At 36.0% G+C, this 12,910-nt stretch overlaps 1 protein-coding gene and 1 long non-coding RNA gene across 3 annotated transcripts in view; one reads left to right on the forward strand and one right to left on the reverse strand.

Annotated features, from left to right (window-relative positions):
• The window catches only part of LOC138442581 (uncharacterized), a 73,134-nt gene extending 62,745 nt beyond the window's left edge, over positions 1-10,389 (forward strand). The window contains exons 4-6 of one of the 2 annotated variants that reach the window (XR_011257783.1): positions 5,765-5,917; positions 8,179-8,363; positions 9,636-10,389. This is a non-coding gene — a long non-coding RNA (uncharacterized lncRNA). The remainder of the gene's footprint in view (positions 1-5,764; positions 5,918-8,178; positions 8,364-9,635) is intronic. The other variant, XR_011257782.1, reaches the window with a different exon arrangement.
• The window catches only part of LOC138442574 (transmembrane protease serine 11C-like), a 63,621-nt gene that overhangs the window by 24,240 nt on the left and 26,471 nt on the right, over positions 1-12,910 (reverse strand). Inside the window, exons 4-5 of the mRNA XM_069594229.1 lie at positions 6,301-6,368; positions 4,715-4,878 (exon numbers count right to left, since the gene is read on the reverse strand). Of these exons, the coding sequence (XP_069450330.1) occupies positions 4,715-4,878; positions 6,301-6,368 (232 nt within the window). The remainder of the gene's footprint in view (positions 1-4,714; positions 4,879-6,300; positions 6,369-12,910) is intronic.

The raw sequence follows: 12,910 nt of genomic DNA on the forward strand, positions 1-12,910 counted from the left end.
CTCAGGTATACTGGATCTAAATTGGCAAGATGAATTTAGAACTTCACTAAAAAAAATCTGTGGAGTCTGGTCAGCTATTAGGATGCCTCTTTTGATGTAGAGTGTCAGTCATTCTAGTTAATCTAACAGGTAGTTCAGGCAAGTAATTGAATTGGCTCACTAGAGGCAGTGTTTTAGCATTAATCATTTAAACTTGGTGTTAACTATCAAAAATAATTATTGTAAATTATGTTTTTTCCTTTTTAGAGATTAGAAAATAAGGATGATTCATTTGGAAGATCATTCTTAGTTCATGGATAATTTTGTGGCAGTGTCTCTTGTGGGCCCTATTGATAGTGTCTTTTAATGAAATGACTATTAACAAGTTTTTAATTCTTTTAAATATCTGGACAATGTCTAATAGCTGTATCATTCAATAACATATATTTCAAACTTGCATTTGAAAAGTAACTTAAATATTACTTGAAACAAATTCCTGGCTTTATTGAAAGACATTTTGAATTGCCAACAGCAATAGTGCTCCATATCTCTTGGTGAACATGGAAACATATTCTCTGCAATAAAGTCAACAATCAGGAAACAAGGGTATCTGAGAAGTCAAAAGCTATATCAAAAGATATATCAAAAATATCAGCTCACTAAAGCTTATGTAACTAAATAAGGAAGCTCAACACACCTTAATTGAAAGGCTGTTTCATTTTTCCACTTTTAATATAGAAATTACTATAAAACATTTTAAGATATTCTTAAATTTTAAAATTTAACATTTTAAGATGAATTTGAAGAAGATAGGAGGAAGAACAGAGAAAATAAAAGTGACAGCAAGAATTGAAATATGAAAATGAACAAATATGAGAGCTCAAAACTCCTATATTGGGATTTATTTGGTGAAGGCATTAATATCTCTTCATTCCCTAAATGCTTTGAGGGCGCTACAATATCTACTCTAAATTAATGGATGTCCATAGTTATGTCAAAGAGGAGGTGGTAGGTTTGAGAAAGATTTTTGTAAAAATATAATTTTAAAGAGAATTTTTCTGTTTTGTTAAAAAGATGAAATATAAACTCTTCAGGATCCCAGGGATGGGGGAGCCTGGTGGGCTGCCGTCTATGGGGTCTCACAGAGTCGGACACGACTGAAGCAACTTAGCAGCAGCAGCAGCAGCAGGAACTTTGCCTATTTAGAAAGACTTATTTCAAAGAATTGTCTATGGTCAAGGTCTTATACTACTGAGACTATTTTAAGAGATACTTTGCAGATAAAACATGTTTGTGGAGCTGAAGATTGCTTCTTGGTTGAGAAAGGACACCGTGGGAGGCAACATACTTTGAAAAAATGTATTCTAGAGTTTATCTAAGAATTATTGGATAAAGTTGCTTAACATGTGTTACAAATGAACCTATGCAGCATCTCAGGATCAAGCCGCATGAAAAAGGTGTGTTCTATTAACATGATTTATATCTCAGCATTAGCCAGTTACTCACAAATGAGTTCAAGACCAGAGTTTATTCTTCTTGTAAAACCCTTAATAGTGGGTCAGGATGACCATCCTTGTGTATGAATTTCTGTTAGTTCTACGTAATTTGAGTTTTTACTTTAACCAACTATGATTTAGCATAAGTATTTAAAATATTTTTCATGCTTAATCAGTAGATGGTTAAGTGTAGCAGTATGTGCAAGGCATTTTTCTGCAGGAAATAATAATTACTTTTTAAAACAAGTTACAGTCATATCCTTAAGTATGCCTATTAACGTCATGAACATTCAACTTTATAAGGCATTTTATTAAAAACCTCACTTCAGCTTATGAGGCTATTTTTTTGTTTTTACAAAAAATGATTTTGATTTTTCCTTCCAGAGCTTCCAGGAGAGAAACACAATATGGTCATCCTTGCAGCTGTGTAGTTGGTACATCTAGCGTTACATTTTCTTCTTAGCTCTTGGCTTAATAGTTTACGGCAGTGATAGTCAAGTGCATCATATTGTGAGCTCGACTTGCTGGGTGATATATCACTTGCAATGCTTTACCTGTTTTTTCTTTCTTTGCATTAAAATTTTAATTACATGAACATAAGTATCATATGTATGTTCTGTTTTGATTCTTAAGCTGTGAAACAACAAGATCATGTAAACATGACCTTATAATTTACAAAGGACATTATAAAAGAAAAATTGTGTTAACTAATTATAACTATTGAGGTTATCATCTCTATTTTTAAAATAATGTAATATTGTTTAAGCATAAAGCATAAGTGAATATAAATTTAGGGGTTTGGGAATGCATAAAATCTGTTACCACTGAAGCCACCTGAGAGTTTTTTCAGAAAACTCTTCTATCATGGGCAGGGGAAAATTATATGTTATTTTCTAGGTTTTACACTCATTGGTCAATTTGAAACCCTCTGATCTAATAAGTTTATAATTGATGGAGAAAATGTTGATCTCTCACTGAAGAATAAACCATAAATACTGACTGTTAATACCTAGGACAGTAGTTTCAAGTGTCATTTTCTTGGAATTCATGAGTAAGTGGGAAATTAAATTACATATTATGTTCGTACTTCTTAGTAATTAAGATATTCTTTACATCTTAAATCTGGGGATAAAATGTTTGCTAGAACATATATGTGCCAAACTTGCCATCAGTCTTTCTCAATTGGGATTTTGGAAGGGGATTAAGCTCAAAAATCCCAGGTGGCTTTTGTTTTGATGAAACTTTTATGCACCTAAAATATCATCCAGATGATTCAGAGTTTCTGCATATCGTTATTCGACATGCGCTCTTCTAAGCATAATAATATAGAAACACTGGATATTGTATTCAGCAATTCATTGTAGCTTAGAGCACTGGTCAGTGATGTCTTTTTCCTCTGTGTTAGCAGCTTGTATGAAAATGAAATCCACAACCTTGACATACTTAGCAAGTGCTAGGCAACCCAACTAACCAGGCAGGAATAAGGTCAGGTTATTCAAAAAGATGCTATGACAGCAACCTTGGCTACCTAAATAAGCTTTCGTAAATCCCTAAGCCAGAGATCCATTTATGTGGTGACCAGTGAATATTCATAATCTCTTTAAGTAAGAACTGTCTTGAATGTGAGCTTTGTGTTAAGTCACTTCACTGTGATTTTGGAGGCCTAGCCCGGTTGGCTTCTGAGTTTGATCTTGCACCTGTGAACGCCCAGTCAGTTTCATGAGACATCTAGCTTCTGATAAAAGGTGATGGGAGGAGAGAGAGGGGGTTTCTAGGCAACAGGTGGAGGCTAAGACCGTACCAAAGCACTGTATGTACTTAAGTGTATTGCACTTACCAGTCACTGCTCTTCAGAAACTTGTAGGATGCACTGTAATAAATAAAACTACAGAGAAAAGACATAAACCTAGAAAATACTTTCAGAAAGTTCATTTTCCTGGGATCCTATGTAATGTTCTTAAAGTCTGGAGGAATACCAGGAATATAATGCTATTTCTTAACTACATGAGCTCATGTTTTTAGCAGATGAGTTTCCAAAAATATGTCCTTGGTGGTGAATTCTCTATAAATTGGAGAACTGCTTTATTTCTCTGTGATTTTGTTTTGAGGTCATCAGAGGTTGGGTAAGCTATGTGAGAAGGAAGGCTCTACAACAGAGCATCTAATATAACCTGAGGAGAGTCACATTTCAACAACATGACGGCTTTTTATCCAGGAGAAGCATATTCAGGTTGTGCTTTTTGATTCTTTTGCTATTCCAGACAAATGAACACTTGGAGCAGATGTTTTTCCACAAACATTCAGTCCTTTCTGTAGGCTGGGGATCCTTTTTTTCCCTTGATCATATTTGTTGTAGCAGAGAACTGATAGCCTAGCTTAGATGTGCCAGGCGTTGGCTGTACTTTCAAGACCAGAGAAACACTGATTATCCTGGGAATGGAGAATGTGTGTCCCTGTCTTTTAGAAGCTGTCTTCCACAATATTGACACATGACCAAGAACAAGAATTAGACTATACATAAGAGTGAAAGAAATGAAGTCCACTAAAGGCTTATCAAGAAATAAATTTGCTGTTAAGGAGATTTAAACTCGATTTCTGGAATTTGGGAGTCTAGATTCTTGAGACATCCAAAAGAACTCAGGGAGAAATCATGACCCACAGAAACAAGCCATAAGAGTTCTAGTTTAAGATTGCCTTGTTTTGCAAAGAAAACTTGGAAACCAGTGTTACTCTCTTTGGGTACTATTAGATACTCTGTCATAGAGCCTTTCTCCTTACATAGCTTATCCAACCTTTGATGATTTCAAAAACAAAACCACAGAGAAATAAAGTAGCTCTCCAGTTTATAGAAAATTCACCACCAAGAATATATTTTTGGAAATTCGTCTGCTAAAAACATGAGCTCACATAGTAAAGAAATAGCACTCTTTGGCACCCTGATATTTGGGTTCACGCAAAGAAAACTTGGGACTCATATTTGGGACCATGATAATTTGGGACCATGATAGCTTTTTTTAAAAAAAATCTATAATTAAGTAAAGTTTGATTTTAAGAACAAAGGAATAATATTAAAAATTGATTAACACAGACCTTAATTACTTTAACAGTGGTTAAAAGTAATTACCATTATCTATTAAATGATAATTAAAGAGAGCAGTATTATTTTCAATTGCACAACAAAGCACCACACTCAAATTAAAAGATGAAAATTACTCTGCCCCATACATAAAAAGACTTACCTGAAAATCTAAATGAAGAAGAATCTATACATAATGACCCAGTTTTTCCCTTTAGCTTCTGACGTAAAATGGTTTCAATCTTATCTCGAAATTTTGCAGAAGTATTTGTATAATAAGATTTAAACTTAAGCACGATGTGTATTATCACCTTTCCTTTGGCTCGACTGCAAAACAGAAAAAAAATACAAAGAAATTGTACTTTATTACGGAGTCTCTATCATTTTTAGTGGAGTCATTCTATCCTTTGGTTAGCAGAGTTCCTGGCAGTTTTCCAATTCCTTTAAAGGGAGTGAAAATGGCCCTTTGTTGGCATAGTGAACAGTAAAGAGAAAGTGATTCAGACTCATGGAAACTGACTTTGTATTCTAGATCTACCATTTGCCAGTTCATTGACTATAGCAAGGAGTACTCTACTCCATACTGTTCATCTCTATAATGTGTGCATGCTCCGTCGTTCAGTTGTGTCTGACTCTTTGTGACCCTATGGACTGTAGCCTGCCTGGCTCCTCTGTCCATGGAGATAGAGGACTATTCTTGCCTTTTCCAGGCAAGAATACTGGAGTGGGTTGCTGTTTCCTTCTCCATCTCTATAATGGGGATGATAATACCATTTACTGGGTTATTGTAAACACGACATAAGATAATGTATGTAGAGGTGTTTTCAAAAATCTCAGAATGTTATGGGACAATTATTTACTAACATAAATGTATCTATGTTTCATAAATGCACTATGGACCTTGTAAGAAGAGCCAGTAGCAAATAATGAAATGAAATGTAACAGGTAAAGATGAGAGAATCATTTATAGTTTTTTTTTTTCTTTATTGGTGGAGGCACAATTGCAAGACTGGGTCAAGTTCTCTTACTGTGAATATGTGAAAAGTTTACTTTTCTTTGGGCAAAGCCAATCACAAACATAGATGGCCTAAGGTCTCTTTTTCACCCCAGCCTTTAAAAACCCTATGGTGCTTTGTTTCAGGGAAGGTAAAACAGTTCTGGCTTCTCTTCTCTGTTGCAAAAGACTTGAACATTGTCTTCCTTGTCTGTTCAGTTTTGTCTGGTGTAATTTGTGCTTTGACAGCCCTGTGATGGGAACAATGTTGGCATGTTTATTGGAGGAATAACAGCAGATCTGCGTGGATATCAAGTGTTACATGAGGATGAGGGTATGAGATGAAGTCAGAGAGCAGCCAGGTCATATCAGGTAAGGTGATATATTACCTGATTTGAGATATTAGCTACTCCTGTGTCAGACATTCTGTACCTGGTTCTATTATCTTATCCATTCTTTCTTATATTGAAATAATCATCTCATTTTAAATTTGCTTTTTGGCTTTGTGCCTTTAAATGAAAAACAAATCCATTTAACCCTTAGCTGATACTCTCCATGAGATGGAACTCTTGGTTCTGGTTTAATAATTTTCCAGCAGACCTTGAATATATTTTTTACATTTGAAACTGCTAGTGGTTTTGAAGCCCTAGATTCAAACTTTTGATTATATCCTATACAAAGACATTCTGTTAAATATAAGATATGAAGGCAAAGGAAAATTTTATTTTTTGTGCATTTCAGGCTGCATTACATACCTTACTTGGACAACATGGGATGTGACATACTGTCTTCTCAGTCTCAATCCATGAAATGTTTCATTTATCTGTTAAAAGTATTATGAATAATGACTTATTTTTTAATTTTCATTGTAGAGAACTTCAAATATATGTGAAAGTATAGAAAGAAAAATGAACCCGGCATACCCATCAGTCAGCTTCACCAAATATCAATAAATGACCAAATCAGTTTAATTTTACTACTACCCATATCCTAGGAATTAAATAATTACTTAATATCATCAAATACATAGTATTCAAATTTCTCTGGATCTCATTTTAAAAAGAGATGCAATGTGTGTTAAACATGTATTTTTTAAATTACCTTTATACTGGCTCAACTAATTCACAAATATTCTTAAATCAATAAATTGTGTGACAAAGTGAGGCAAAAATATTTGCTTCCTTCCTAACAATATGAAAGGAAAGAATATTTTTCTCTTATTTTGGAGAATTATATTCAAAGGTTCACCTGATAGAGCTTATCTTCCATGTTCAGACTTTTGGTGAACATCAATGCCACTAAACAGAAGTGTCCCCAGAAGGAGGAAATGTTTCTAGTTTATTTTTGTACTATGGAAGCTCTTTCTTCACATCTGGACTGCAAACCATTTTTCCTGATCTTTCAGTTATGTGCTACTGGTAGGTTCAAAGCAGTATACATGGAAATCTCTCAGAGAAATTTTATGTAAGAGTCATTTCCTCAGCTGTTCTGGATTTAACCTAATGGATAATTTATTACAACAGGATCTTCACAGAGTACAAGACAAAATTTGCACTGTCCATAGCTTTTATTTCGGCAAAGATAGTGCTTCAAAAATAGTCACTTATTATTGGAATTGCAGAGATTTAATATATCTTTTTTCTCTGGCTCCAAAGCAATTGAAAGTATTCATTTATTCAATAATATCTACTGAAATAAAAGTAATAATTAATTAGATAGATCCATACTTTCTAGGAGATTCAATGAAGGAGAGAGATAATAAGCATACAAAGAAATAAATATATAAATATGATAACTTGAGATAGTGTTAGGTGATATTGAAAATGAAAAATAACATAATGGAGTGATTCAGGGGATACTGTTTGAATGATAAAATAAGATCCTTTTTAAGACATTTGATTGAGACCTGAAAGATGCAAAGTTGATAATCAAGGGGAGAAGAATATTCTAGATGGAGTGAACAGCAGGTGATATAATCCCAGATAAAAATGAGATTAGTATTTGAGGGAGAGAAGTAAAGTGGTTGTGACTCAAGTAAAGTGAGTAAGGGAGAGTGTCTAAGTTGAGGTTGCCCTGGTAAATAGCAATGCCATTACAGAGAGCCTATTTGGATAAATTTGGATTTGGTAATAAATTTGGATGTTATTCCTAAATATAATGAATGGAAGAATCCTGACACCATGGTAACTAAACTATCCTGTATTTTTCTTCAATTCTCTATTCCAATCTGCCACTCCTGAGGGGAAGGTGGGATTGAGTTTTATAGAAGTCCTACAAACAGGAAGGTGATGAGAAACCATTTCCCATGGGTCAGGGAAGAACCTAGAGAATAATCTGAGTCCTGTGCAAGGACAGAATCATAACAGGCCCTGGGAAGATCCTGGCTGACAGAGGTTTGTGAATATCCAGGGATAAGTTTGACACTGGACCATGAGACTGTGTTTCCATGGACCAACAGAGGTCATGAAGGAACTGCAAAGGGGGCTGGAGCTGTTTTGCTCCTGATACTGGGAGAGTACTGGGTGGAAAGTGGGAAGCTGGAAGACTTCCTCCTGGGTCCTTGGTGAGGCAGGAGGCCTGCTGCCTCAACTTCAGCCTACAGGATTTAAGAACATTCACCTTCTATCTTGTAGGATTGTCTCCAGTAACAAGGCAGTGGCCTGAATACACCAACAAGGAAAAATGATAACACAAATAAGGAAACCCAGAAGCCAGAGAAAGGAAATAACAGATTAGGTCTCATGAAAACAGAACTTCTGGAGAAAACAGCAATGACAAAAACAACAATGACAAAAAAAGCACTCATGCCAACATTTAGGTAGGTTAAAAAAAAGACGATATAGTGTTAAGAAGCACACTTTTCAATATTTAGTGAGTCAATTTAAAAAGATGAGTGTCATTCTTGAGATACAAATTTGTGGCTTAAAAGGCCAAAAATAATATATACTCTAAATAGTAAAATTTAAAAAGAAGAAAACAAAAAATAAAAAATAAAAAAAAAATAAAAAGAAGAAAACAAAGAGAAACAAAACAAAACACTTAGATCATGATTCCAAAAGTGGTTATGAATAATAGAATCTTGAAGAGAGAAAAAATTATAGTAATATAAGTAGTAGGACAGAGAGGTTCTGAATTAAAGAAAGATCAAAATCTGCCTATTCAAAGAGATAGACTGAGTTTCAGGCAGATTTGATATATCAGAGGAATATTTTCAAATTTTAGACACAAAGAAACACTTCTACCAACTTCAATATTGAAGTTATATTGTTGGCCAAAATCTTGGCTTCTCTGCCCACTGAAGCTGAATAAAAAAATATGGAGACAGAGTTTGTAGGAAATAGAAAAGTGGCTTTAATTCTCAGCTGGCTAAGAGGGGAATACAGTAAGCTCATGCCTCAACAACTGTGCTCCCCTCCATAAGGAGTCTAGGGGCTTATATCAGTTGAAGGCTCACAGTCAGGAGTCAGTGATGAGCAACAAAGTGTTAGGATCTTGTCAAAAAGAGTCATAGGCTGGTGTCAGTAACCCAGTAATTGAGTCTGGTAGTTCAGTGGCTCTGTGGCCTACTTTCTGATATGTAACTGTGAGAGGATGGGTGCTGCTGCTAAGTCGCTTCAGTGGTGTTTGACTCTGTGCGACCCCATAGACGGCAGCCTACCAGGCTCCCTCATTGCTGGGATTCTCCAGGCAAGAACACTGGAGTGGGTTACCATTTCCTTCTCCAATGCATGAAAGTGAAAAGTGAAAGTAAAGTCACCCAGTTGTGTCCGACTCTTAGTGATCCCATGGATGGCAGCCCACCAGGCTCCTCCATCCATGGGATTTTCCAGGCGAGAGTACTGGAGTGGACTGCCATTGCCTTCTCCAAGAGGATGGGTGTTGTAAGGGTAAACAGCAGATACAGGCTGTATTTAGCAGAGTCAAAGGAAAATAGGTGTGAATATAGCTCCTGCAATGTTAGGAGGCAGAAAAGCAAACTTAGTTACAGACATGCAAAATTTGGAGAAGTTAAAGTAAAATAAATAAATAAGTAAACAAACTAGGAGTGTTCAGACCTGCTCACTGTTCTCTTTATTTTCTTTGATCTCAGGAAAAGGAAGGAAGACAGCTCATTCCTCTTTTCTTCCTTGTCATTGCGACAGTTAAAATATATTAATAGAAGAAATAGAATCAATTTCATTTGTAACATTTGAAGATGGAAGCTGGTGGAATAATAGCCTCATACCTGAGAGAAAAAACTGACAATTCAACAATCCTATTCCCAATCAGGACATAATCTCTTTTTAGAGTAAAAGAAAGATACCTATGGATACTTGAAAATTCAGTGGCATAGCACTCACATATCTCAATAAAGAAAAATATATGACTAAGGTTTTTAGGAAAGCAAAATCTAAGCTAGAATTGGAGTCTTTATAGAGGGGGAGATGAAGAGGAGAGGGAGCAAATCAAGCAATGAAACCTGAGGCGTGTGTGTGAAATACAATGAATGTAAAATTGAAATGCTTGTAGCAGAAACAGTGTACTGTAAGAAACAGGCTAACAATACTTCAGCAGTTGCAGTGCTATCTCGGCAAACCTGCTTATTAGGAATAGGAAAGGAGGGCAGAAGAGGAGAGGAAACAATGCTTCAAAGCCCTATCAGTGGGGAATAAGAATGTGAAGAGAGAAGAAACGTGAAAGTATGTCGAAGGCCTCCTATTCTTGGATTAGGGTTTAGGTAAGGAAAATAACGTCTTGATAGGGCTAATAATTTTTTTAATAACAGACAAATATTCATCTAACTGAGTTTTAGGAAAGATAACTTAACTATTAATTAAGTACATTGAAATTTTCAAGAAGAAAAACATAGAATGAAAAACAATGAAAATCAGCAAGAATAAGGAAAAGAAACTAAAAAAGTACATTATTTACGTAAAGCCAACTGAAGAAATGAAATCAGGTATACTACCTGCTACAATTAATGAGAATAGATAAAGCTTTGTTGTTAAAGAATCTATCAAATTGCATTCAAAATTAAAGCCTAATTATCTATTATTTTAAAAGAATCATACTTGTAAATAAAGGGATAAAGACTGTTGAAAAGAAGGTATGAGAAAGAGATGGTATACAATTAATGTGGCACTCAATATAGAATCCAAAAATAGATCCCAGGTTATATAGGGACTTAGGATACAACAAGGATGGCATTTTATTTTATTTATTTTTCAAATTAACATTAAAATTTTATTTAGAAAAATGTAGTTTAAATTAGGGAAGATCTAGGTTTATTTCATGTTTGTACCTGTGTACTCACTGTTTAAGGACCACAGGTTTGAGTTCTAAAACACAAAGATTCTTATATAGTTTATTTTGTATGATTTCCATTATAAGAGAAAAAATGTGATGTATATTTATGATTTTATATACTACCTTATCAAATATGTTCCCAGTACAAGGGAACATCCATTTGACCATTTACTGAAATATGTGTAAATACTGATGGATCTTAAACAGACCTATTGTGGTGATCATTTCACAATATGTATATACATGGAATCATGTTATGAACCAACAAAATGTTGAAAGTGTTAAATGTCAGTTACATCTAAAAAAAAAGAAAGACCTGAAACCTTTAAAATATTTTGCATGTCCAATTTGGAAAAATTTTCCAACACACTGGATTCTGATTCCATAATACCAAGACTAATTTATCCTTCTCTGCCCCATACTTCCAGTGTTGGTGTTCATGATGCATTCATCATCATTTTAGGGCCCTGACCCTCATCCTCATATAATAGTGTTAATTTTCCTATGAGATGCATAAATTCTAGAAGCTATCTGTTCAGTAAAGAGTTAACTCAGTAGGCATAGGAACTTTATACATTCATTCCAAAAGAAAAGAGAGACCCGTGAGCGACTTCTGAGAGATAACATTTGAACCTTGGATTATCTTGCCTGAGAAGTGTCTTGTAAACCTGAGGCTTTGGGAGAAGGCAATGGCAACCCACTCTAGTACTCTTGCCTGGAAACTCTCATGGACAGAGGAGCCTGGTAGGCTGCAGTCCATGGGGTCGCTAAGGGTTGGACATGATTAAGCAACTTCATTTTCACTTTTCACTTTCATGCATTGGAGAAGGAAATGGCAACCCACTCCAGTGTTCTTGTCTGGAGAATCCCAGGGATGGCGGAGCCTGTTGGGCTGCCATCTACGGGGTTGCACAGAGTCGGACATGACTGGAGTGACTTAGCTGTAGCAGCAGCAGCAGTCTTCAAGTTAACAAACAAAAGGGATGCTTGCTTTTGTTTGCCTGGGGCTCTGGTCAGGGTATATCAGTTTCACCTCTGGAGGGGCTACAGATTAAACAGTTAAGGTCAGTCATGTGGCCACTCCATGCTTATGTGGTTGGTGACTGTCTCCCAGTAATTACATTGGATGCCCTAAGACTTGGATGAGATTCACTGCAGGTGTTGGCAATATTTCATACTTCAAGCATTTTGTGAACGGGGCTTGTAATTATATGTAGCTTATGAGTTGTTATGATGACTATGCTTAGAACAGTGACAGACACTTTTCCAAAAGAAAAAAAAAAGCTGTATAAGGGCTTGTTAAAATCACTGCAGATGGTGATTGCAGCCATGAAATTAAAAGACGCTTACTCCTTGGAGGGAAAGTTATAACCAACCTAGATAGTATATTCAAAAGCAGAGACATTACTTTGCTAACTAAGGTCCGTCTAGTCAAGGCTATGGTTTTTCCAGTGGTCATGTATGGATGTGAGAGTTAGACTGTGAAGAAAGCTGAGCGCTGAAGAATTGATGCTTTTGAACTGTGGTGTTGGAGAAGACTCCTGAGAGTCCCTTAGACTGCAAGGAGATCCAACCAGTCCATTCTGAAGGAGATCAGCCCTGAGATTTCTTCGGAAGGAATGATGCTGAAGCCGAAACTCCAGTACTTTGGCCACCTCATGCGAAGAGTTGACTCATTGGAAAAGACTCTGATGCTGGGAGGGATTGGAGGCAGGAGGAGAAGGGGAAGACAGAGGATGAGATGGCTGGATGGCATCACTGACTCGATGGACTTGAGTCTGAGTGAACTCTGGGAGATGGTGATGGACAGGGAGGCCTGGCATGCTGCAATTCATGGGGTCGCAAATAGTCAGACACGACTGAGTGACTGAAGGGAACTAAACCGACTGAAATAAAACTGAAGGTTGAGAACTGGAAAGCCAGAGTTTAGAACTTGAAAACACGTATCAAACATCAGATATGGGATGACAAAGTTAAGAGCAAATACCAAAGGGTCAAAAGGCAAAGATGCGGAGCAATAAAGAAATAAACACACAGAGATACATACAAAATGTGAAGCAGAAGGAAATTTGATTTGGT

This window comes from Ovis canadensis, chromosome 6, assembly GCF_042477335.2.
Source record: "Ovis canadensis isolate MfBH-ARS-UI-01 breed Bighorn chromosome 6, ARS-UI_OviCan_v2, whole genome shotgun sequence".
NCBI lineage: Eukaryota > Metazoa > Chordata > Mammalia > Artiodactyla > Bovidae > Ovis > Ovis canadensis.